The sequence below is a fragment of the Phyllobates terribilis genome, unplaced genomic scaffold (assembly GCF_046119375.1).
Source record: "Phyllobates terribilis strain yellow unplaced genomic scaffold, ASM4611937v1 Scaffold_3__8_contigs__length_932513732, whole genome shotgun sequence".
NCBI classification, from domain to species: Eukaryota; Metazoa; Chordata; class Amphibia; order Anura; family Dendrobatidae; genus Phyllobates; species Phyllobates terribilis.
In genome coordinates, this window is record NW_027362763.1 from 68,061,237 (window position 1) to 68,088,314 (window position 27,078).

General features: G+C 45.5%; 1 protein-coding gene across 2 annotated transcripts in view; it reads right to left on the minus strand.

The window, feature by feature from the left end:
* Positions 1–1,569: 1,569 nt before the first annotated feature.
* Positions 1,570–27,078, minus strand: part of LOC141257933 (uncharacterized) — a 61,585-nt gene continuing 36,076 nt past the window's right edge. The window contains exon 3 of one of the 2 annotated variants that reach the window (XM_073672934.1): positions 1,570–3,230. In XM_073672934.1, coding sequence (XP_073529035.1) covers positions 1,979–3,211 — 1,233 coding nt within the window. In that variant the 5' untranslated portion in view covers positions 3,212–3,230 and the 3' untranslated portion in view covers positions 1,570–1,978. The remainder of the gene's footprint in view (positions 3,231–27,078) is intronic. The other variant, XM_073672933.1, reaches the window with a different exon arrangement.

The window sequence follows — 27,078 nt, forward strand, 5'->3', positions numbered from 1 at the left end:
TGAGAAGGTGTGTCCAAACTTTTGGTCTGTACTGTATTTCCCAGGAAAATCCATTTTGTTTTCGTTTTTGTATGTTTTATCGTGAGCCCGTAAAAGTGGTGTAATACTCTGACCACGTTGTTGACAGCAGTGACCTGGGAGTCAGAAATGCTTCCAGGGGGCTTCCCCATGCTGTTCTCATGTCATTTGAGCACTGTTCCCATCGATTTGGGCAATTTTTAGGCCCTCTGCAGATCGCCGGGGGGAGCCGCCTGAAAAATGCTCAAGTTTCCCATAGACTTACATTGGGCTCGTTACTCGGACCAAGCACTCGAGCATTCCAAATTGCTCGACCCGAGCAACGAGTACCCGAGCATTTTAGTGCTTGCTCATCACTAATTAGTACATTATTTTACTATACTTACCATGCATAGGTTGTCCTTGGCTGATTATATTTATACTGGGTGAGGTGTAACTCTGTTCTGTATCTTTCTCCCCATATCTTTTAGTGTATTTTGTTTTTATATTTATTCAATAAAAATATCTTTTTACTTTATTGAGTTTATATACTTCCTGTCTTTTTTGGATATAAACTTTTAAGTTTGGACCACTTTTAAATGAAAATCAAAAAGTTAGGTTTTAATGCATCCCTTACCCTCTGGGTAATATGTTGTATAGAGATGTTCATATCTGAAGAGCTTCTCACACTCTGGTTTATTAATGTGTGTACAGCATGTCTCTTATTGGACCACATTGAACAGAACAATCAGTCTTTTTCTCCCAGGGAAACCAATCAGGTCACAGTTTTCATTTTACTAGATTATTGTAAGTAATGACTGAGGGCTCATTGCATCCTTCCTGCCAGTCTGGTGATTGCAGAGCCATATTCACATGAGAACATTTTTTTTAAGGGGGCACAACTCATCATGCCGCACAATATACAAATGAATGTGCCAATCAAATATAATTAATTTACAACAATACAATTCTACCTAATAAATATTCATCTTAGTAAAGATCCTGCACCTATTGTCCCCAAACCTGTCCTGAATATTGTCGTTTTCAGTGTCATTTTTTTTTCGCAGAAAGAGTTGTATTTTTTATTTTATTTATTGATTGACTTTTCCTTCCGTTTTTTGAACGGTGAAATTGTAAAAAATTGTAAATGTGCAATAATTTGTGCACCAATAACGTTTTTATATGGGTGGATAGGCAAATAGTTACAATATGTCTTTTTATAACTTACTCTTTTAGGGTATGTGCACACATTAAGGATTTGCAGCAGAAATTTCTTCACCCAAAATGCTGCATTTTACAGTAACAGCAAAATGAATGATATTTCTGAAATCTCATGCACACGCTGCTTTTTTTTTCCTTTGCAGATTTGAAGAAGTTTTAAACCTGCAGCGTGTCAATTCTTTTAGTGTGTTTTTCACCCATTCAAATGAACAGAGAAAAATACATCAGAAACGCATGCAATAGTCACATCAAAACCACACCACAAACGCGTCAAATTGTTTTAATTTCATCATTTTTTAAGCTTCACTGAAAGACATAAAATAACACACTAACAAACAATCATTTCTGCCTTAAACCTATGACAAGTCCAGAGACTGACAAAGAGAGCAAATTAATTCTGGCAAATTAGTTGGTCACACAGTCACTTTTAATGATTGCATCTTCAAAATTCAAGAGGACCTGTTGCGAGGTCAAAAGTGACCAATTTTTGAATATTTTTTATTCTCGGTGGTCACCCGAATGATCCATTTTTATCTATTTATATATTTGTCATACAGTTTTAGAGATGTTTAACTTTTATTTACTGTGCCCAGCATTCTTTTTTTATGGTCTTCATCATGGGGGTGTTCCTGATGAGATTTTATAGGGGTTTGCCTTTAGACTGCTTTGCATAATTACCCTCAGAGCACTGCCATGGAAGGGGTAACTATAAAATGATGATACATCAATTTCTGTACAATAAGAGAAGATTAGAGTGAGATCATGACAAATTGTCTTGCTTTATTTCCATGGCCACATACTGGCAGAAGCAGATGCCATTTGCTAAATGCCCAGGAGGCTCTGGGTCCCCGTAGGGAAAGTGTTTATTGGCCATACAGTTGGCGTAATCACAAGAATAATTGATGATTGCATTTTCCCACATACATTTTGCCAGTTCAGCATCAGACACGAAGGTCATTAGGAACATCGCTTTACATTCTTTCAAAGGAGCAAAGACAAAAACTAAACTGGATTTAGAAGAGCAACCGGCAAGGATGGACGTCTCAACCAATAGCAAATTGGCTTCCCCAATTTTTCTTTTCATGTTCTGAGTATCCTTTCTAAACACATGCTTTTCCCAATATTCTAGCTTATACATTGCAAGACCGAAAGGAATGAAAGATATCGGTATGTGCATAAAGTGCCAACAAGTTTGCTCCAGACACGCAAATCCGAAAGCAATCATAGAAACACATGGTACTACACTAAGAAATAAAATCAGGCAAGTTTTGACCTTCATCCAGTTAGAGGATAAGAAATCAATTGGGGTATCGTTTATCAGTTGGATGGCTTTCTTGTATATTTCAGGGTCTTTCACGACAGCTTTCAGAGAGTCCGGCACACAAGTGTCAGAGAAGGTTCCCGTTAGCGCTCTTTCATCATTTTCATTCACCGCTGCCAGAGACAGCAGATTCTTTCCACCATATAGTATAGATGATTGGAAGTGAACCAAGACGTCTTCTGCTTCTTTAGCGTTATTCCTCAGGAGCCTGTTGCACAATTTTTCAAAGAACTGCTCATCGTCAGCTTCTAGGTACGTCAGATGGCTGAGATACAGAGGCATTGGGCACGGCTTTAGCATGACAGGCACAATGGCCTTATGTGACATACAGTCCTGGAACATGGACAGATTGGCTTCAAAGAGGCACCAGCGACTCTGCACAAAATCTGGACTGAGCACCATCAACATTTTCTGACTCCTCTGAATGCTCTCAGTCATGTTTTCTATGACTGTCTTTCCTGCAGTAAAGTCTCGATCATGAGAACAGATTTTAATGCTTGGAAATGTAACCTCCAGTCTGTGGATCAGCTGATGCACCCATCTAGAGTCCGCTCTACTGAAGCTAATGAAAACATGGTAGATGTCGTCCCCCGTGAGCTTAGGTACTGGGAAATAATCAGCGACACATGAGCTTGTTGAAGGTCCATTGTCATAATTCTGAGAATTTTCCATTTTCTAAATCAGTTTCCACCTGAGATGATGATGCAGAAAAATAACAGTCATTATTGATTTTTCTAATTTAAGCAAGTCAATGAAAAAGAAAAGACAAGAACAAAATATAAATCATTAAACAGTAATAACTCAGGAAGCAACCAAGGGAAATTGGCGAAGGATTCCCTCTGCTAAAAGTAAAAAATCTTTGTGAAAGAGTGTCAGGTGGTGGCAATGGCGTACATAGAAATCACAAGGCCCCATAGCAAAAGCTCTAATTGAGTCCCCCTAGAAAAGAAAACAAAAGTGTGTGTGTGTGTATATATCTATAATATAACGCTAGATGCGTCCCTCTGTCCGAAGCCTCTATAGACTGTGCAGGTGCGACACGCCAGCACAGTCTGGCTCCAGACAGAAGAATGCATGGAGCCGTTACGGTAAGAGGATTGTATGGCGCCGGAGATCGCAGTATGCATAGACACTGTATGCATACTGCGATCTCCAGCACCATAAGGACATACCTGATCGGAAAGAGCGTTGCCGCGGTGCCTCTATTCTGGCTGGAGGCCGGGGCAGGAGTGCGGCGTCTGAATCGGCGAATGCGCATAATGCGCTGTCCGACGCCATTTTACTGAAGACACGTTTGCAGTGCGTCTTCAACAAAATGGCGCCAGACAGCGCGGTATGGGCACATGTGTTTTCCGGTGCCACACTCCTCCCCTGGCCTCCGGCAGAACGGGATCCTGCACTGGAGCACAGGGAAGAAAGGTGAGTATAAGTGTTTAATTTTTTTTGTGTGTGCAGCGTGATAGCGATGAGGGGTGCCATACATACCAGGGTGCAAGGAAACAGGAAGGGAAAGAAAGGGAGAGTCAGCTCACCGGAATGCAGTCCTCTGTCCAGAGATCCTCGTAGGGAGCTGCCCTGGCTCAGGTCGGTGCAATGAAGAGAAAAAAGGGGAAAATCTCCAGCGTAGGATAAAGTTAAAACATAGTACTTTATTAAATCCAAGATAAAAAAATTGAGTTTATCCGAGAAACACAAACAGCATCACATATATCAGCTCCAGTGAGGAATTACATCAGTCAAATCAACGCGTTTCAACTCAAGCGAGTTTTATTTATGATCTATAGTCAAAAAGAGGCAACTCCACATATATAGGATTAGTAAGCCACCATCAAGAAACAGGTGCACTCAATAGTGAACGAAATAACAAGCTGTTTAAATGGAAGGAAAGGGTTAAAATCAGCAACACAGCTTGAAGGAAATGTGAGGAATGTGAGCTCCATAAGAACAGAGAACTAATAAAAACAATATCCAGAAAACCAACTCATGAATTAACTGACATCAATTGTACTGTAGAATTAAATCCTGTCAAGTGTTTAAACCATAAGCGGTACGGGTTTGTTACTTAAAAATCCAAAAACTCTCTTTTCAGAATTTTTCTCCTGAGGTCACCACCTCTGACGGGTTTAAAAACTTTTTCTATACCCATGTATTTTAAATATCGAGTATCCCCCCCCCCCCCCGTGTTTAGCGGCAAAATGCTTTGAAACCGCAGAGATAATAGTCGCAGAGGTGCTAGTAGTGTCAGAAATATGTCTACGAATGCGTTTTTTAAGAGGACCTGTAGTACATCCAACATATTGGATTTTACATATTGCACATTGTATTAGACAAACCACAGAAGTCGTATTGCAGTTTATGAAATTCTTAATAGAATATTCACGACCATTTGTTGATACAAAGGTTGGGGAAACTGTTAAAATCTATGTTTGTTTTACTATCGGCCATCATGTTGTGGTTTGCTGGCTTCTAGTCTTTTCCTCTGGCTCTGGTTTTTTTGAGCACTTGATTTTTGCACTCTTTATTACCCAGCACCTGGCCCCCATTCTCTGCTGGACATCAGTGTTGTTGTTTCACTCGCGCTCTGGCTAAGTAGCATGGTTTATTTCTCCTTGCTTTTGACTATTGTTATCCTGGGACTTCTTGTTCCATCAGTTTTGTTTTCTTTAATTTTCGTTTCTGCAACTAACTTTTCTGTTCGGAGGTCTTCCTTCTTTTGCTCCCAGTCCTTAGACCTTTTAGGGACCCTTTTCCCTTTTCTACAGGTCTTCGTTTGAGGACAGTGCATGAGTTTCGGTGGGGCTATTCATAAGGAATAGGGCACCCACCCCAGTGTATTGTAAAGCTGAGTCTCAGTGCAGGGACAGCTTTTCCCTCCTATTCCTTAGTTCTAAGTTTCAGAACATAACAGTATGTCCAGCCGCGTTTAAAAAAAAAAAGTTGTTTTTTTTTTCTTCTCTCCTCTTCCTGGGTTTTCTTCAGTATGTGTACCATCCAGGAGCTTGCTCAATGCTTGAAAGGGCTGACTTTGGAGGTTGCCAATCTTCAGCAGTATGTGAGTAAATACCCTGCAGAATGCTATGAAGAACCTAAGGTAGGATTACCTGAGTGTTTCTCGGGGAAACGACAGGATTTTTTTTCATTTAAAAATGCTTGTTTGTTGTATTTTCAGCTCAGACCTAAACATTCTGGGAGTGAACTACAGTGTGTAGGAATTATTATGTCTCTATTGCGTAAGGAACCTCAAATCTGGGCATTTTCCTTGTGTCCTGATGATCTTTGTTTGAGTTCTGTGGAGACATTTTTTGATGCCATGGGTTTGATATATGATGATCCTGATCAGGTTACATCAGCTGATGCAGAGCTCAGACATCTCAAACAGTCTGCAGAGGTCAGGTGGAATGACCCTTCACTCAGGTTTCAGTTTCTGGCAGGCTTGAGTGAAAGGGTTAAAGATTTGCTCATTGCATTCCCTGCACCTGATACTCTGCAAATTCCCATGCAGTTAGCTATCCATGTGGATAAAAGGTTGAGGGTAAGACAGAATGAGGAGAAGTTTTCTGTATTGTTGTATTCTGTTTCTCACGATATTCCTGCCGACACTGGGGAACCTATGCAGGTCAGGGCAATGTCATCCCGTTCCAAGGAGAGGGACAGGTGGTTCTCTGAGGGACTTTACTTGTATTGCGGTAAGGCTGATAATTTTTTAAAGCAATGTGAGGTTCCCTTAAGGAAAGAAAATATAATGGTCAGTAGAAATAACACTCCCATTCGCATTGCATTTTTATGTTCTTCTGGGGTGTTTTTTCCTGGTAATACCACCTGTCAGGGTCGTCTGATTGAGTTTCAGGTTATGGTGGATTGTGGTTCTGCACTTAATTTGATTGATCAACAATTTTTTGAAAAGTATAAGTTTGATTCTGAACCTTTGTCATCTCCTTTTCCTGTGGTGGCGATTGATAAAGCTACCCTGGATCATGGGAGCATTTTTCGAAAGGTCACAGGGTTTCCGCTTACTATAAATATGGAACATGAGGAGCAGATTGACTTATTTGTACTTGCTAAGTTGCCTTCCCCGGTCGTCCTTGGGTTGCCCTGGTTAAAAGTGCATAATCCTTTGCTGGACTGGTCGTCTGGTTCCATAAGACCCATATTGCGGCTGTTGTGAAGGGGGAGTTACCTTAACCCATTCAGGATTTTTGGAGTGTTTTTTCGGATGTGGAGTCGAAAGCTTTACCACCTCATAGAGATTACGATTGTGCTATTGAGTTCGCCCCTGATGCTAAACTCCCTAAGAGTCGGTTGTTTAATCTGACAATTCCAGAGAGGGGGGCTTGAAGGAGTACCTTCAGACTAGTTTAGCTGCAGGTCACATAAGACCCTCTAAGTCTCCTGTGGCAGTTGGGTTCTTTTTTGTCAAAAAGAAGGATGGAGGTCTTAGGCCATGTCTGTATTTTCGGGAGATTAATAAGATCACTGTGTGCAATCCTTCCCATTACCACTTGTTCCGGATTTGTTTAACCTGACCTGAGCTAAATGGTTTTCTAAGATTGACCTTCGTGGGGCATATAATTTGCTGCGGGTGAAGGACTGAGATGAATGGAAAACAGCTTTTAACACCCCGGAAGGACATTTTGAGTTTTTAATGATGCCTTTTGGGCTTACTAACGCCCCTGCATTTTTTAAAAATTTCATCAATGACATTCTGAGACCCTTGATTGGTAGGAGTGTTATTGTTTATCTGGATGACATTTTGATTTGTTCATCGGATCTTGAGTCTCATTGGCAGAGAGTCCGCAAAATTCTTCAGATACTGAGAGATAACACACCCTTTGCTAAATTGGAGAAGTATCAGTTTGCTATCCAGAAAATTAGTTTTTTGGGTTACTTTGTCTCTTGTGATGGTTTTGAGATGACCCGGTGAAAGTTCAGGCTGTGCTGGAGTGGCCAAGGCCTGAGGGTTTGAAGTCCATACAGAGGTTTTTGAGGTTTGACAATTATTACAGGAAATTCATAAAGAATTTCTCTGTCATCGCTAAACCCATTACTGATCTCACCAAGAAGGGTGCTAATACAGTGCAATGGTCCACTGAGGCTATTGAAGCTTTTGAGTGTCTCAAGGAGAGGTTCAGCTCTGCTCCTGTTCTTATCCAGACGTATGAGACCAAGCCATTTTTGGTTGAGCTAGATGCCTCATCTATAGGCGTAGGGGCAGTTCTGTCCCAGGAGGGTGAGGATGGGATGCATCCCTGTGCTTTCTTTTCAAAAAAAATTTCTGAGAAAGAGCTCAACTATCATGTTGGGAATCGTGGTTGTTGGCTATTAAACTCGTGTTCGAGCCTTGGCGTCATTTTTTGGAGGGGGCTCGACACCCTATACAGGTTTTCACTGATCATAAGAATTTGATCTATCTGGACGCAGCTAAACATTTGAATGCCTGGCAGGCTAGGTGGACACTGTTTTTTGCCCGGTTCAATTTTTCCGTAACCTTTGTCCCGGGGACAAAGAATGTTAAGGCTGACGCTTTGTCTCATAGTTTCTCTCCAGCGGTGAATGCTGAGAGAAATTAAATGAAATGAAAAAATATCGTTAGACAGACACGGTGTAAATCTGGAGTCCTGGTCACATTGAGAAATCTGCTGAAACAACAATTAATTTTTGGGATATAACCTTGAGAGGTGATAATTACTACAACAAGGTTTTTACAATGACCTATAGAAAACCATAGGAATCTAACTCTATTTTGGAAGCACATTCCTGTCATCCCATGCAGACAATGAAAAACATCTCCGTCGGGAAACTGGTCAGGATGAAGAGAAACTGTACAACTAGAGATTTATATGAAACTGAACTCCACACGACTAAAAATAGATTGAGGGAATGTGGTTACCCAGAATGGACTCTCCTACGTGCTGAGTCAATTGTGGATAACATGAAAAGGGATGATCTTTTGACTACTAATAGAACTATTAATAAGAACAAGGATAAGTATAAAAATAACAAGAAAAATAAGAATGGAGCAGAACATATGGAGCATCCGAAACAACACGGTTATATTACATTCTCCACACAATATAGCACTGAATTCCATAAAATAATTTTATTAGCAGGGGACTGCAAAGAGGGTCTAGCCTATTTTTGCTCTCACTTGAGAGCTTGAGGAAGGTGAGTCACAATGCTCCTTTCTTGTGGTGTTGGTGCAGTGTGTTGGCCATTGTTGCTGTGGTTTTGTGCTTGTGGGGTGGCATGGCCTGGAGTCATGGGGACTCGGTCTTGCAGCATGGGTGCTGTGAGGCACCAGGCCGCCCGCCCTGCTGGTGCATTGTCGCTGTGGCGGTGGTTGGCGCACGGCTCCGCTCCCGTTCTGGCAGGAAATGTTAGGACCCACTACGAGGTTTGCCATGATGTGGCAGTGGGCTTCATACAGTATGATCAGAATGTTAAACGAAGAACCTCATGTTCAGTTATATATATTTTTGCCGAGAGGCATTAGATCAAATGTATGATTTTTGGAGGTGCGGTTCATGCTCCTTTTTTTCCATAAAATAATTTTGATTATTAAAAGATTCCTTCCTATGCTGAATTATATTATTAAACTGGCACAAATTCTGCAGAACACGGATATAAGATTTGTAGCTAAAAAAGCCTGTACTTTGGGTAATATTCTTTCACCCAGCTATTATATGGATAAATCATTAACTGCCAAAAATATAGGCACATGGCTATCTACAAAAGGCTTTTTTAGATGTGGTCATAATATTTGTAAGTCCTGCAGTCATGCAAATGTTTCCCCAACCTTCGTATCTTCAACCAATGGACATGAATATTCTATTAAGAGTATCATAAACTGCAATACGACTTCTGTGGTTTATCTAATAGAATGTGCGATATGTAAAATCCAATATGTAGGATGTACTACCGGTCCTCTTAAAAAAAAGAATTTGTAGACATATTTCTGACACTACTAGCACCTCTGCGACTAATATCTCTGCGGTTTCAAAGCATTTTGCCGCTAAACACGGGGAGGGGGGAGCGGGGATACTCGATATTTAAAATACATGGGTATAGAAAAAGTTTTTAAACCCGTCAGAGGTGGTGAACTCAGGAGACAAATTCTGAATCGAGAGAGTTTTTGGATTTTTAAGTAACAAACCCATATCCCTTCATGGTTTAAACACTCAACAGGATTTAATGCTACAGTACAATTGATGTTAGGTAATTAATGAATTAGCTTTCTGGATATTGTTTTTATCAGTTCTCTGTTCTTATGGAGCTCACATTCCTCACATTTCCTTCCAGCTGTGTTGCTGATTTTAACCCTTTCCTCCGATTTAGACAGCTTGTATTTCGTTCACTAATGAGTGCACCTGCTTCTTGATGGTGGCTTACTAATCCTATATATGTGCGTTGCCTCTATTTGACTACAGATCATGAAGACTCATCTGAGTTGAAACGCGTCAATTTGACTGATGTAATTCCTCACTGGAGCAGATATGTGATGCTGCTTGTATTTCTCGGATGAACTCAATTTTTTTATCTTAGATTTAATAATCTACTATGTTTTAACATTATTCTATGCTGGAGATTTTCCACTTTTTTTTTCTACATACCAGGATGGGGATAAGGGGTGCCAGGCATACCAGAATAGGGATGGGGGGTACCATGCATACCAGGATAGGGATGAATGGATACCATGCATACCAGAATATGGATGAGGGGGTATCATACATACCAGAATAGGGATGAGGGGGTACCATACATAGCAGGATGAGAGATGGGGTGCCATGAATACCAGGATAGGGATGAGGGGTACCATGCATACCAGAATAAGGATGAAGGGGTACCATGCATATCAGGATAGGGATGATGGGTACCATGCATACCAGGATAGGGATGAGGGGTACCATGCATACCAGGATGGGGATGAGGGGTATCATGCATACCAGGATGGGGATGAGGGGCGCCATGCGTACCAGGATGGGGATGAGGGGGCCATGCATACCAGAATTAGGAATGAGGGGACTATGTATGCCAGGATTGGGGATGAGGGGGCCATGCATACCAGGATGGGGATCAGAGGTGCATTGAATACCAGGATGGGATGGGGGCAGCGTATAATAAGAAGGGGGGGCATATATAACAGGATGGGGATATTAACAGAATTTGGGGACTTCCATAATATAATCAGGGATGTGTCCTTCTGTCTGAAGCCTCTATAGACTGAGCATGTGCATTTCTCCTGCTCGGTCTGGCTCCAGACAGAAGAACACATCCAGCCGTTAAAGGTAAGAGGAGTGTATAGTGCCGGAGATCGCGGTATGCATAAACACTGAATGCATACTGGGTTTTCCAGCATCATAAGTACATACCTGACTGGGAAGAGCTGCCGCAGCAACTCTGTTCGGGTCGGAAGCCGGGAGAAGAGTGCGGCGCTGGAATCGGCGCCTGCGCATAGCGTGCTGTCCGGCGCCATTTTAGTGAAGACATATTTGCAGTGTGTCTTCATCAAAATGAAGCTGAACAGCATGTTATGGGCACGCGTGTACTCCGGCACCACATTCTTCACCCGGCTTCTGGATGGGGGAGCAGGATGGGGGCGTAGGATGAGGGCAGCACAATTGAGAATGGGGTGCAGCACAAAAGAGGATGGGGCGCAGGATAGGGGAAGCATATACCAATAAAAATGCTCGTCACCTGGGCACAGAGCGGGTTCAATAGCTAATATTATATATAATAAAAATAAATAAAGTCAAACTTCTGTGAAATCAAACTGTTCGCTTAGGAAGCAACACTGATTGACAATCAATTTCACATGCTGTTGTGCAAATGGTTAGACAATAGATGGCAATTATTGGCAATTATCAAGACACCCTCAATAAAGGAGTGGTTCTGCAGGTGGGGACCGGTGTTGGTTGTGCTTTCACACTCGTGGTAGCATGAGATGGACTCTACAACCCACAGAAGTTGCTCAGGTACTGCACCTCATCCAGGATGGCACATCAATGCGAGGTATGAGAGACCGACGTCCACAGATGGGGGTTGTGCTCGCAGCCCAACACCGTGCAGGACGCTTGGCATTTCCCACAGAACACCAGGATCGGCAAAGTCACCACTGGCGCCCTGTGCTCTTCACAGATGAAAGCAGGTTCACATTGAGCACATGTGACAGACTGGAGATGCCGTGGAGAGCGATCTGCTCCCTGCAACATCCTTCAGCATGACCGGTTTGGCAGTGGGTCAGTAATGGTGTGGGGTGACATATCTTTGGAGGGCCGCAGAGCCCTCCATGTGCTCGACAGAGGTAACCTGACTGCCATTAGGTACCGAGATGAGAGCCTCAGACACCTTGTGAGACCATATGCCGGTGCAGTTGGCCCTGGGTTCCTCCTAGTGCAGGACAATGCCAGACCTCACGTGGCTGGAGTGTGTCAGCAGTTCCTGCATGATGAAGGCATTGAAGCTATGGACTGGCCCGCCTCTTCCCCAGACCTAAATCCGATTAAGCACATCTGGGACATCATGTCTCGCTCCATCCACGTCACGTTGCACCACAGACTGTCCAGGATTTGGCGGATGGTTTAGTCAAGGTCTGGGAGGAGATCCCACAGGAGACCATCCGCAACCTCATCAGGAGCATGCCCAGGCATTGTAGGGAGGTCATACAGGCATGTGGAGGCCACACACAATACTGAGCCTCATTTTGACTTGTTTTAAGGACATTACGTCAAAGTTGGATCAGCATGTAGGGTGTTTTTCCTCTTTAATTTTAGGGGTGACTCCAAATCCAGGCCTCCATTGGTTAATAAATTTGATTTCCATTGATGATTTTTGTGTGATCTTGATGTGTTATTTGAGTGTTCCCTTTATTTTTTGAGCAGTGTATATACAAATACACCTAATGAAGCCCTTTAGTGTTCTCACCAGCAAACATTAGAGTATGATGCTCCCAAAACTAACTAGCCACACATACTATAGTACCTGTCTGTATGATGCCCCTAGTCAGTATGATGGCCCCCACTAGAGATGAGCGAATATGTTTGAAAAATGATCGCCAATTTCAAATTCAGCACGAATATGGCACATTCGGATTCGTGATTGGAAACACGAGCATTTTTAATTAAAAAAGGCAAAATTTGGTAAATATTGGAAAAAATGTGTTAAATGATTGCATTGCCACTAAAGCATTTTTAGCACTTTGGCTAGGATAATGGTGGTGTATGATGAGCGGAGGGACGTGTTTGATGAGGGAAGGCATGGTGAGAGCTTTTATATGTGCAAATTGCGGCTAGCCAATCAGGGCGCAAGAATCATCCACAATGTCCAGACACAAGGGCATGTGCCATTGCCTGCTGAAATCACATGTCCATCTCTATATGAAGAGCGAACATTTTGTTTTAGTGCAACTTGAGGACTCCTATATCCTATAGTGAGTCTTAGGGACTATTTCCTTCCTTCTGATCTTGGTCCCGCACTGGTTTTCATGGACTCTCTCTTTGACTAATGGGTGTATGTGGTTTCTGGAGTATATATTACAAAATGTTTGGGACACTGACATTATACCACTGAGGAAGCCATAATTGGATGGCGTAACGCGTAGGTTTTATATTTTGACATCTTCTCTATCTTTCTGTGGATTCATATGGTTTGTACTTTCTGATTCCTTCTTATTCTGGGACCTTCTAATACTTACTATTTACTTATTTATTAGGTATCCCATTTGTCTGGGGACCATATATATTGGATAATGGAGGGTATACCCTAATTATGTTACTGTGCAAATACCAGATGAGTTAGGGTATTTATTACAACTGTTAAATATTTTCCACAGACTAATTGCTTGTAATTATATATTATATTGGATCCATATGTCAATTCCTGTAAGGGGATTTTTTTGTTTATATGTCCCCTTTTTTGTCTTACATGTTTTTTAATCATGTTTTTAAATGGTTGTGTCCAGTGTCCTATTAATAATAAAATTTCTATATTTTTCTCATGATATTGTATTCTTACTTAATCATTTAACACGCTTCATGCCTTTATTACCCCTCTTTTTCCTTTTTTGCTTGCTACACCTTGAGAAAATTTTTTTTCAGTTGCTAACGTGATACAGCAAGCCATATCTCAGTTTGTCGTTTTGTGGCATTGAAATTCACCTGTGTGCAGAGTAAAAAAAAACTATTTTCTTCTGTGACTAACGTGATGCAGCACTTCATAGCCCACCTTGTCTTTTTGTGGCAGTGAAATTCAGCTATATGCAGAGTAAAAAAAAACTATTTTTTCTGTAACTAACGTGATGCAATACACCATAGCCCACCTTGTCATTTTGTGGTGGTGAAATTCAGCTGTATGCACAGCTTATGCAAAGTAAATAAATCTTTTTTTTTCCGTGACAAATGGGGCACAGCAGGCTAGATCTGAGTTTGAAATTCCTTGAAGCATATATTCTACTAGCTATTGAACCCGTTCTATGCCTGGGTGGCGAGCATTTTTATTGGTATATGGTCTCCCATGCTGGTATGTGCTGCCCCCCTCCTTGTATTTGTACAGCCCCCATCCTGTCCCCACCATCCAATCCTGGTATGCGTGGTATCCCTCACCCCCAATCCTGGTATGCGTGGCACCCCTCACTCCCAATGCTGGTATGCGTGGCACCCCTCACCCCAATCCTGGTATGCGTGGCACCCCTCACCCCCAATCCTGATATGCGTGGCACCCCTCACCCCCAATCCTGGTATGCGTAGCACCCCTCATCCCTATCCTGGTGTGTATGGTATCCCTCATCTTGGTATGCATGGCACCCTATCCCTCACTCCCAATCCCGGTATACGTGGCACCCCTCACCCCCAATCCTGGTATGCTTGGCACCCCTCACCCCCAATCCCGGTATGCGTGGCACCCCTCATCCTTATCCTGGTGTGTATGGTATCCCTCATCCTGGTATGCATGGTACCCCATCCCTCATACCTATCCTGGTGTGTATGGTATCCCTCATCCTGGCATGCATGGCACCCCATCCCTCATTCCCAATCCCGATATGCGTGGCACCCCTCATCCCGAATCCCGGTATGCATGGCACTCCTCATCCCCAATCCCGGTATGCCTGGCACCCCTCATCCCCAATCCGGGTATGCGTGGCACCCCTCACCCCCAATCCCGGTATGCGTGGCACCCCTCAGCCCCAAACCCGGTAAGCGTGGCAATCCTCACCCCCAATCCCAGTATGCGTGGCACTCCTCACCCCCAATCCCAGTATGCGTGGCACCCCACACCCCTCATCCCGTTATGCTTGGCACCCCTCATCCCGGTATGCGTGGCACCCCTCATCCCTATCCTGGTATGTATGGCACCCCTCATCACTATCCTGGTGTGTATGGTATCCCTCATCCTGGTATAAATGTACCCCATTCCTCATCCCGGTATGCATGGCACTCCATCCCTCATCCCCAATCCCGGTATGCGTGGCACCCCTCATCCCCAATCCCAGCATGCGTGGCACCCCTCATCCCCAATCCCGGCATGCGTGGCACCCCTCATCCCCAATCCCAGCATGCGTGGCACCCCTCATCCCCAATCCCAACATGCGTGACACCCCTCATCCCCAATCCCGGCATGCGTGGCACCCCTCATCCCCAATCCCAGCATGGTGGCACCCCTCATCCCTAATCCCGGCATGCGTGGCACCCCTCATCCCCAATCCTGGTATGCATGGTCCCCTCACCCTCCAATCCTGGTATGCATGGTCCCCTCACCCCCCAATCCTGGTATGCGTGTTACCCCTCACCCCCAATCCTGGCATGTGTGGCACCCCTCACCCCACAATCCTGGTAAGCATGGTACCCCTCACCCCCCAATCCTGGTATGTGTGGTACCCCTCACCCCCCAATCCTGGTATGTGTGGTACCCCTCACCCCCCAATCCTGGTATGCTTGGCACCCTCACCCCCCAATCCTGGTATGCGTGGTACCCCTCACCCCCCAATCCTGGTATGCGTGGTACCCCTCACCCCCCAATCCTGGTATGCGTGGTACCCCTCACCCCCAATCCTGGTATGCGTGGTACCCCTCACCCCCAATCCTGGTATGCGTGGTACCGCTCACCCTCCAATCCTGGTATGTGTGGTACCCCTCACCCCCAATCCTGGTATGCGTGGTACCCCTCACCCCCAATCCTGGTTTGTGTGGTACCCCTCACCCCCCAATCCTGGTATGTGTGGTACCCCTCACCCCCCAATCCTGGTATGTGTGGTACCACTCACCCCCAATCCTGGTATGTGTGGTACCCCTCACCCCCAATCCTGGTATATGTGGTACCCCTCACCCCCCAATCTCGGTATGTGTGGTACCCCTCACTCCCCAATCCTGGTATGTGTGGTACCCCTCACCCCCCCAATCCTGATATATGCATGGTCCCCTCGCCCCACAATCCTGTTATGTGTGGCCCCCTCATCCCTTTCTCACTGTACACACATACAAAAAAAATAAACAGTTATACTTACCTTTCTTTTCTCTACTCCAGTGCTGCTGCGTCCTCTCTGCTGGAGGCCGGGGGAGAAGTGCGGCCTTCAGTAAAATGACGCCGGATAGCGCAATGCGCATGTGCCGGTCCGACGCCTTCACTCCGCCCCCAGTCTCCAGCTAAGAGAGGCGCCGAGGCAACGCTCCTCCCGATTAGGTAAGTATGTAAGTATGGCGCCGGCGATCGCGGTATGCGTTCAGTGTCTACACATACCGCGCGATCTCCGGCGCCATACACCTCCTCTTACCTTTAACGGCTGGATGCCTGCTTCTCTCTGGAGCCAGACTGCGCGTCACGCATGTGCAGTATATCGAGGCTAAAGACAGAGACACGCATCCCGCCTTATATTATAGATTGTATATAGACCTCATCCACAGTAAAATAATACTTTCTTCTGTTACTAATGTGAAACAGTAGGGAAGATCTCAGCTTGGAGAATATCTTCAATGTTATATAGGCCTCATCCACACTAAAAAAATATTTTCTTCTGTTATTAACGTGATACAGCAAGCCATATTTCACCTGGTCATTTAGTGCCACTGAAATTCAGCTGTGTACAGAGCAGTGATCAGCGATTTTGTTCGAAATCTGAGCTTACAACTTAAATTCGACACAAATATGGCACATTCGGATTCGTGATCAGAAAGGCAAGCAAAATTTCTTAAATTCGGGAAAGATAGGCAATGTTCGGTGAAAAAATGCGGGAATGTGATTCGGGGCGATTACAACGTTTTGAACAATTTTGCTAGCATAGTGCTTGTGTATGATGAGCGTGGGACATGGTAGATGAGTGAGAGGGGCTGGTGATAGCTTAGAACAGGTCAGACAAGTGGCGCACTAGTAATTTTTTTTTTTCTTCCTTTAGGTGGTAACGTTAAGTCAAGAAAGCGCGGCTAGTCAATCAGAGTACAGGAAGCATCCACCCTGTCCAGACACAAGGGCTTCTGCAATTGGCTGCTGAAATCACATGTACTCTCTATATAAAAACCAGCCATGTTACCTCAGTGCCATTTTATCCATGTCACTGCTGGAGACAGTGTATGCCCATGTACTGAGTAGTGTTGAGCCACCCCCGTAGTGTTCGAGTTCGGTTCGGTTCGTCGAACACCCGTGTGTTCGCCGAACTGTTCGTCGAACTGTTCCTCGAACACCTTCGAACACCGTTAAAACCAATGGCAGGCAAACAAAAACACATAGAAACACATAGAAAACACCTTCAAAGGTGTCCAAAAGCTGACAAACTGCTCAGAAGACACAACTAACACATGGAAAAGTGACAAGTACATATAGTCATGCGAAAAGAAAAGAGGTGGAGGAGTAAAAGGAGGGGGAGACACAGATATAGGCATGTCATGCCCTTCTAAAATCCAAAAAGTGAGAAGCCGAGACGGCCAGTCCGCTCCTGCCCGTGCCACCTCCGTGTCGCCGGGTTTGTGCCAGAGCCGCGGTGAACCCTGACGGCCAGCCCCCCTCTCCCAATACTGGTGCCTGTCCGCTGGTGGGTCGAGAGAGCCCCCCTGTGGTGGAGGCAGCTCTAAGCTTTTTAATTTAAATTGTCCCTCTAATTTGAATGAATACACTTTAAATCCATTTACAAGGATCTATTGGAGGGCAAGTCTCATGCCAGCAGCCGTGTAATTCCAGCTCCAGTAGCGTCCACTAAAGCTGCTGCAGTTAAAAAGCTTTTATAAGGATCGAGCTCGGCTGTCCACCGCAAGGCATCCTAGTGCCAGTCCCAGCCCCTATGCCTTGGGGTGCCTCCTGATGCTCTTCACTAAGTATCCCGTGGTCCCGAAGCATTTCCTTTGAAAAAATTAAGTGTCCAAACTACAGGTGGTGTAGCTTTCTTAACAGCCGGGATAATCCGCTGACTAGCAGACACTGCTACTAGGCACAAAGTATTTCCTGGGCTAGATGCAGTTAAAAATTTGTAAGTAGATACTCTCGTTGGATGCTGAGAAAGCATTCCATAGAGTCTCCTGGCACGCCATATATGATTCTCTTAAAAAGCTTGGGGTAGGGGTCTAGGGGACCCTTTTATAGCCAAAATCACAGCCCTGTATCACAATACGTCACCTAGGCTGAAGATAAATGGAACTGTAGCACCGAGGGCTCGGTTGCTACAGACGTATTGCACCTCACCCAGAGGTGTGATATCTCACTCTCAGATAAGGATGGAGTGTGGATCAGGACCCGACACCTGCATGCATTACACCACATTGCCGTGGGGCAGGGCGACCAATATGCCCCTGAGATGGGCACGACAGTCCCTGTCCCTGGCTGGAGTGGGGGGAGGGAACACTGAGGAAGGGGAACCCTGCAGTGCAGGAGCAGGGAGGAAGCAGTTCCTGGGTGCATTGAGAAGGGAGTATAAAAGGTGGGCACCATCTTAGTTCAGTGCAGAGAAGTCTGAGCAGAAGTGGCAGGGAGCAGGGGCTCTGCATGAGCTCTGCTCCGGAGGCAGGCCTAGTAACAGAGGCCCAGGCCTGCAAGAGGGAGAAGGAAGGAAGAGGAGCGGAGAAGGCTCCAGGAACGAGGAATGAAGGGATCCCAGGGGTGCGGACGGGCGAGTCGCCACCGCACGCCCGAATCCACCTGCGTGGAGGGGTCAGGCCAAAGGGGGAGACCGGTGGAGGCAGGAAACGACCCTCAGCTAGAAACCGGAGGCTCTGACATTTTATGTGGCGCAGCCCCTTGCTCCACCCGCTAGGAAGGCACCACATAGGGTCAGGGAAACTGGCGCCAAGTTTACCAAGAGGAGGCCCGAGGCAGCCGGACAGAAGTGTTGGTAAGAAAGGCCAGACAAAGGACACACAAAGGGGGTCCTGTGAAGCGCTCCAAAGTTATCTGGGAGTTGTCTGAGCCCCTCACCTGGTGAGCACAGTACGACGTGGGCAGCCGTTACCTGCAGACGTGGTCTGGATAATAAGAACTGTGAGTAAAGGCCCTGAACTGCATCACTGACTCCGTGTCGTTACTGCTGCTGCCCTGCACCATCACCCCCATCCTCCGCATACACTGCCCTGAGGCTATACTCCTCCCGTGGGGAGTTATGCTACGCTCTGCTGCACCCACAACACCAGCCTTAGCGGTCTGCCCTGTAGCGGCGGTTCACTCTGACCGCAATCCACGGGTGGCGTAGTCGGACATTTAAACATCAAAACCACATAAATAGTTCCGCCACTGGTTTGACCGCCCTGAGCCACGGAACCGGATCGCCGCCACGAAGACTACAACCACCAGCATCCACCAAAAAGGGTCCGGCTCCGGGTGTCCCAAGGCCCAGGGGGTGCGTCAGAACATTTTCATCACCTTTCACAATCACCAATGGGACAAGGCAGGGATGTCCTCTGTCCCCTCTCTTATACATCCTAGTGACGGAGCACCTGCTCTCATCAATTCGCCATAACCCCAATATTAGGTGGATTGAGGTGGGAGGCACCGAGTACAAGTGCTCTCTATTTGCTGATGATGTCCTAGTATATATCACTCAATCACATATATCCATCCCTGCTGTTATGGCTGAAATAGATCACTTTGTTACATGGTAAAATTTTAAAATCAATTCAGCGAAGTCTGAGGCCCTCGATGTCTCCCTCCCTAAATCCATATAGGATTCCATCCAGTCCAACTTTCCCTTTGCCTGGCCCTCACAGGGTATCAAATACTTAGGAATTCCTATTCATAGAGACCTCTCCCATCTATGTTATCTTAATTTTGGGCCCTTTATTGAACAATTCCATACAGACCACGGTTGGCAAGTTAGAACTGTAAGATTCACTACGTGAACCACTGGTGTTTTGTGGAAAAGCACATGTACACCGCGTTCCAAATTATTATGCAAAAAGTGTTTAGGAGTGATAAGGGAAGAATTTGTTTGTTTGTCAGTTAAACTCATTGATGGTGATGTGTGTCAGGGCTCTTTATATCACTGTAAGCAATTGCAGACACCTGTGCTAATTAGTTTGGCAGGTGTGTCCAATGAAAGGCAAGACTACTTAAGAAGGCTCTCTCACATTATTAAGCAGCCTACATTTTCTGCCAAAATGGGAAAGAAAAAGGATGTGTCGGCTGCTGAGAAGCAACAAATTGTGGAGTGTTTAGGTCAAGGCATGACTACAATCAACATTGTGCGATGATCAGGATGAAGTGTCTTGGCAATCAAGAAGTATGTAGCTGATTCACAGTACACACGTGTGCGTGCTGATAAGGGCAAATTGAGGACTCTTTCCTACAGGCAATTACGTCAGGTTGAAAGAGCAGCGGCAAAAAAGCCTTGTCATAGCAGCAGACAAGTTTTTGAAGCTGCTTGTGCCTCCAACGTCCCCCGAACAACAAGATGCAGGGTCCTTCAGAGGTTTGCAGCTGTGCATACGCCATCCTGTCGACCTCCTCTATCCACTTCACACAAGCAGAAACGGCTCCAGTGGGCCAAACATTACATGAAGACTGATTTCAAAACTGTTTTGTTCACGGATGAGTGCCGTGCAGCGCTCGATGGTCCAGATGAATGGAGTGGAGGATGGCTGGTTGATGGACACCCCACGCAAACACGGCTACAGCGCCAACAAGGAGGTGGTGGAGTAATGTTTTGGGCTGGAATCATGGGGAGAGAGATTGTCGGCCCCTTTAGGATCCCTGAAGGCGCTAAAGATGAACTCCATAATGTATGTGGATTTTCTCAAACAGCACTTCCTGCCATGGTTCAAGAAGAAGAACCGTGTATTTCACAGCAAGATCATTTTTCTGCATGATAATGCACCATCTCATGCTGCACATAAAACATCTGCATCTCTGGCTGATATGGGCATAAAAGGGGACAAACTTATGGTGTGACCCCCATGCTCCCCTGACCTCTACCCCATTCAGAACCTTTGGAGCATCATTAAAAGGAGTGTCTATGATGGCGGGAGGCAGTTCACATCTAAGCAACAGCTCTGGGAGGGTATTCTGTCCTCATGCAAAACAATTGAAGCAGAAACCATCCAAAACCTGACAAATTCAATGGACGAGAGAGTTCAGAAGCTCCTTTCGAACAAGGGGTCCTATGTGAAAATGTAACATCACCTAGAATAAAGTTTTGAGTTGAAAACTGTTTGATTTCAGTTTCTAACAACCTGCTAATGCTTATAATTTCAAAAATGACCATTTTTTTGGTCTTTATTAAAATGAAAAGGTTGATCGAAAAGTTTGGGGGATCTAAGAGTGTGGCAACCCAGTAGTCATGATTACTTCGAATTCTGACAATATGAGGGTCATGCTGCAGGTAGTGCAGCAAGAAGGCACTTATGTGTCTTGCGCATCTCGGAGCCCCAAAATTATTTTCCGGGCTAGATGCAGCTAAAAATTATTTTTAATTTTAAATCTGGTGAAGCTTATTATAGATGGCCTAATAGGATCAGTGCTGCACACTGCTACAAAGCCCAAATTATTTTCCAGTCAAGATACAGATAAACATGATTAGTAATTTGAAAGCTTAAAACGGTTGGTAGGGTGATTTTAACCAATCATCAAGCTTTTACTCTCCCCAGGATGACACAGGGGTAGAAAAGTCGTTTCGGATCCATGATTTGTTCATCTTTATGAACGTGAGTCTGTCTACATTATCAGTGGAGAGCCGCGTGCGCTTATCTGTCAGCACACCACCAGCAGCGCTGAACACACGTTCAGACAGAACGCTGGCTGCGGGGCATGACAAGATCTCCAAGGCGTAAGTGGCTAGCTCCGGCCATTTATCCAGATTGGAAGCCCAAAAAGAGCAAGGGTCCAGTGACACAGTCGTGGCTTCAATGTTTACTTGGAGATACTCCTGTACCATCGTCTCTAGGCGTTGACTATGTGTCAGACTTCTTGTCTCCTGTGGCCTTGCAAAGGATGGGCTAAAAAAGTGGTGAAATGATTCCGCAAAATTGATGTTACCAGCAGATACTGTGGTTCTGTTACGGTTTGAGTGCTGAACACTTGACGGTCCCACGGTTGGCAAGTTGGAACTGTGAGATTCACTACGTGCACCACTGGTATTTTGTGGAAAAGCACATGTAAGATTCTGCAACAGTCTCTGCTGATACCCCTGCATGCGTGCATCCCTTTCTATGGCAGGAATAATTTCTGCAAATTTACTTTTGTACCGGGGATCTAACAGTGTGGCAACCCAGTAGTCAGGATTATTTCTAATTCTCACAATTCGAGGGTCATGTTGCAGGTAGTGCAGCAAGAAGGCACTCATGTGTGTTGCGCATCCAGGAGCACCAAGTCCCTGTTGTGTTGGTGGCGAGGTAACAATCATGCTTCCTTCCTCTGTCCTCTCCCCCCAACCTCGCACAACAGAAATGTGATCAAGGTCTCCCTCATCTGATGAGTCTTCCATCAGTTCGTCCTCCACTTCTTCCTGGGCTCCTGCACCTTCCTCACTAGTTTGGCTGCTACCATGCGCCCTGGAAAAATCATCTCCCCCACCCTCACATGCCTGCCGCCCTGGTGCTGCCGACCGTCTGGACCTTGCAGATGTTAGCCCTTCCGCATACAACTCCTCCTCCTCTACTTCCTCCACCTCCTCTTGTGCCACCACCTGACTCCGAATTCTGTTTAACATGTGCTCCAGCATGTAAATCACCGGAATAGTCATGCTGATAATGGCATCGTCAGCACTAAACATCTTCGTCGCCATTTCAAAACTGTGCAGAAGGGTGCATAGGTCCCTGATCTGAGACCACTCCTCCAGCGTGATTTGCCCCACCTCTGAATCTCGTTGGCCCAGGCTATACGTCAGAACGTATTGCACCAGGGCTTGTCGGTGCTGCCACAGTCGCTGCAACATGTGCAGAGTTGAATTCCACCGGGTAGGCACATCGCATTTTAGCCGGTGAAGTGGCAGGCCCAACGACTTCTGTAGAGATGTAAGTCGCTGAGCTGCGGGATGCGAACGGCGGAAGTGAGCACACAGCGACCGTGCCCTCTGCAGAAGGCCATCTAGTCTGGGATAGTGGGCTAAAAATTGCTGGACAACCAGGTTCAACACGTGAGCCATACAAGGCACGTGTGTGACATTGCCCCGGCGAAGGGCCGCACCCAGGTTTGCAGCATTGTCGCACACGGCCTTCCCTGGTTTCAGGTCCAGTGGAGACAGCCATTCATGAAATTGGTTCTCCAGAGCTGACCACAACTCCTCAGCTGTGTGACTCACATTTCCCAGACATTTCAAAGTAAAAACCGCCTGATGACGTTGAGCCCTACTGCCAGCATAGTAAGCAGGTGTGCAGGATCCCTTCTGCGCAGTTAGAAAGCTTGTGGCATGACCAGACAGGCTTTGGGTGCAGGTGGAAGACCGAGAGGAGGTTGAGGAGGCAGAAGCAGTGGAGGAAAAATGACATAAAGAGGATTGACGCAGAACTCGTGGGGACGGCAAGACTTGGACAGCAGCCCCTTGTCCTGCTGTCACCATAGTTACCCAGTGCCCAGTCAGCGACATGTAACGCCCCTGTCCATGCCTACTCGTCCAAGTGTCTGTGGTGAAATGCACCCTGTCACACACAGAGTTTCTCAAAGAAGCGGTGATGTTGTGTGCGACATGCTGGTGGAGCGCAGGCACACCTTTCTTTGAGAAGTAGTGCCGACTGGGCATCTGGTACTGGGGCACTGCGACGGACATAAGGTCTCGAAAATCCTCTGTGTCCACCAGGCGGAAAGGCAGCATTTCTGTAGCCAAGAGCTTGCAGATGGTGAAATTCAACCTCTTAGCTTTCTCATGGCTAGGAGGAAATGGTCTTTTACTTGTCCACATCTGAGGGACCGAGGGCTGGCTATTGTGCTTAGACGGGGTTGATAAGGGTGTCCCCGGCAAACTGCCGGTCTGTGAGGAAGATGCAGGCGGACATGTTAGGTTGCCTTGATCCAAAGGTGGTGCTATCGATGTCGGACAGCGCTCAAGACCAGCTGGTGTTACCACCTCCAAAGAAAATGATGACCTGCCAATCACGCTGGCTGTTGCGGGTAAAGAGGTGGCAGGTCTGCGCCCCAAAACAGGTGTGACTGCTGTCCCCCCAGTCACAGAGGATGAAGAGGCCGCGGATGCACAAGATATGGCAGACGGTGGTTGGCCCGGCCGGCTAGACCGCATTGTAGCACACTGAGCTTCCCACTGCAACTTATGCTTCATGTCCATGTGCCGGTTCATGCATGAAGTACTCAAACTATGTATTTTTTGGCCTCTACTTAGCTTTTGCTGACAAATGTTACAGATAACACGAGTTGGGTCATCTTTATCGATCTGAAAAAATGCCCAGGCTATGCAAGGCTTAGCACCCATGCGACCTGAAGAGCCACCACGACTTGTGGTGAGAGGCAGAGTTGTGTTTGAGGATGCAGTTGTTAACGTGCTTCCAGTACTACGTCTCTGTCCAGGAAGGCGCAACCTGACCTCGTCGTCACTAGCATCTTCCTCCACCTCCTCTGCTGACCTCATCTCTTGACTGACTGTGGGTTGACAGTAAGTGGGATCTCCGACCTCATCATCATCACCCTGTGCGTTATCACACCCGTCGTCCTCGGAGCCAACCTGTTCCTGCCCTGACAAAAAACTAAAGTTGTCGCTCCAATCAGGTATTTGAGTCTTATCATCGTCTTCCTCATTGTCTCCACCAACAGGAGTTACAGTTTGGGAATGAGGGTCTACATTATGGTCAGAACCTTCTGCGTCTGGTCCTGGATCCGACTCATAAAGATTCTGGGCATCAGTGCAGATCATTTCCTCGTCTGGATTCACAGAAGCGCTGGAGTCGACCTCTGATTCCCAGGCTATAGTATGAGTAAACAGCTCTGCAGACTCAACCATCTGTTCTACCTCATACTCAGACGGGCAGCTGGAGATTTGGGAGCTGTGAGGAAGCAAGTGCGATTTGGGTGACACCTTTGAGGACTGGAGTATTTGTGATGTTGAAGTTGATGTGGAGGAGAGCCCACTTAAAGGAGCACTTGATATCCGTTGAAGCACCTGCTGTTTTTGTGCCTCATCTGGAATTTGTAGCGATTGGCGTGGCCGTAAGAAAGGGATCTTATCACATTGTCCACTAAAAGAAGTAGACATTTTAGTTTGGCTGGAAGATGGTCTTTCTTCTGCACCTACCCCACGGACACAACCTTTTTTCCCCTTCCCAACACGCCTATTCCCCTTTCCACCAGCAGCAGGCCTTTTTCCACTCATTTTGGTGGTTAACTAATTCACAACTCTGGAGTTGTTTGCACAAAAAAACAATGGATGGTAACTGAGCAGAGCTGAGTGGCCAAACTGTGGTATTAGGCCAAAACTATTGGCTGGGTTAGATGCAGAAAAAAATTATTTTTAATTTGCAACCTGATGGAGGTCAGTATAGATGGACTAATAGACCAAGTCCCACACACCGCTAGAAGCCCAAATATTTTTTCAGAGCTAGATGCAGAAAAAAATTATATTCAATTTGCAACCTGCTGGACGTCAGTATAGAAGGACTAATAGAACAAGTCCCACACACTGCTAAAAGCCCAAATATTTTTTCAGAGCTAAATGAAGAAAAAAATTATTTTTAATTTGCAACCTGATGGAGGTCAGTATAGATGGACTAATAGACCAAGTCCCACACACTGCTAGAAGCCCAAATATTTTTTCAGAGCTAGATGCAGAAAAAAATTATTTTTAATTTGCAACCTGATGGAGGTCAGTATAGATGGACTAATAGACCAAGTCCCACACACCGCTAGAAGCCCAAATATTTTTTCAGAGCTAGATGCAGAAAAAAATTATATTCAATTTGCAACCTGCTGGAGGTCAGTATAGAAGGACTAATAGAACAAGTCCCACACACTGCTAGAAGCCCAAATATTTTTTCAGAGCTAAATGAAGAAAAAAATTATTTTTAATTTGCAACCTGATGGAGGTCAGTATAGATGGACTAATAGACCAAGTCCCACACACTGCTAGAAGCCCAAATATTTTTTCAGAGCTAGATGCAGAAAAAAATTATATTCAGTTTGCAACCTGATGGAGGTCAGTATAGATGGACTAATAGAATGATGCTATGCCCAAAAGATTTTACTTCACTAGGTGCAGTAAAAAAATTGGTATTCTATACACAGGTGGTATATCTTGCAACACAGATAGGCTACTCCACTGCAATAGGCCAAAAAGGATTAGCTTTGCTAGATTCAGCCAAATGCTGTGAAAAAAACTTGCACAGCACTGGCACAGACCTGCCTGGCAAAAACTGATAGGAACTGATGTAACCTAGTCCTGAAAAGGACTCCAATTACAATTAGTCTTTACTCCCACAATCTATCTATTTAAGAGCACAGACCTGCCTGATAAAAGTCGTAGGAAATGCTGTAACCTAGTCCTTAAAAGGACTGCAATCACAACTATTCCCTACTCCCAAGCTATCTGTATATTTGTGCGAAAATTGGCTTGAAATTAACAAGGTATAGCGCACACAGCAACAGCGGTGCCGTCTAACACGCAGCTGCAGCAGTGAGAAAATGGTGGCGACGGGGAAAATGGCTTGGTCTTATAGGGCAAGGACATGTGACATACACTGCCAATCACACATGCCCTTGCTTGTGTGAAAAAAAGCACTTCGCTCCGTGTGTGCGCTGCTGATAGGCTGACAGATTGCACCTCCCCACTGCAAATGCGGGAAAGAGAAAAAAAAATGGAGATCTTCATTGTTCCTGCAGAGATCCATCCCCTGCCCCTCCCCCCGCCCCGCTGTACACTCAAACTGCGTATTAACATTAATTTTCATCATTACTGAGAAAAAATCCAGTTATGATTTTGGTGCACGAACAGTTATCGAACATAACCTCGAACAGCCGAATTTTTCTCAAATTGTTCGTGTTCGCCGACCGGCTCGAACACCGCCCAAAACAGCTCGAATTTGAGATTGGCGAACAGTTCGAGTAGAACAACGCTCATCTCTAGTACTGAGAGACATTCGCTAGATAGATGGGAGCTTGTTTGGAAGTTAGATAGTGTAAGTCCTGTGCTGTGTACATGTTCAATT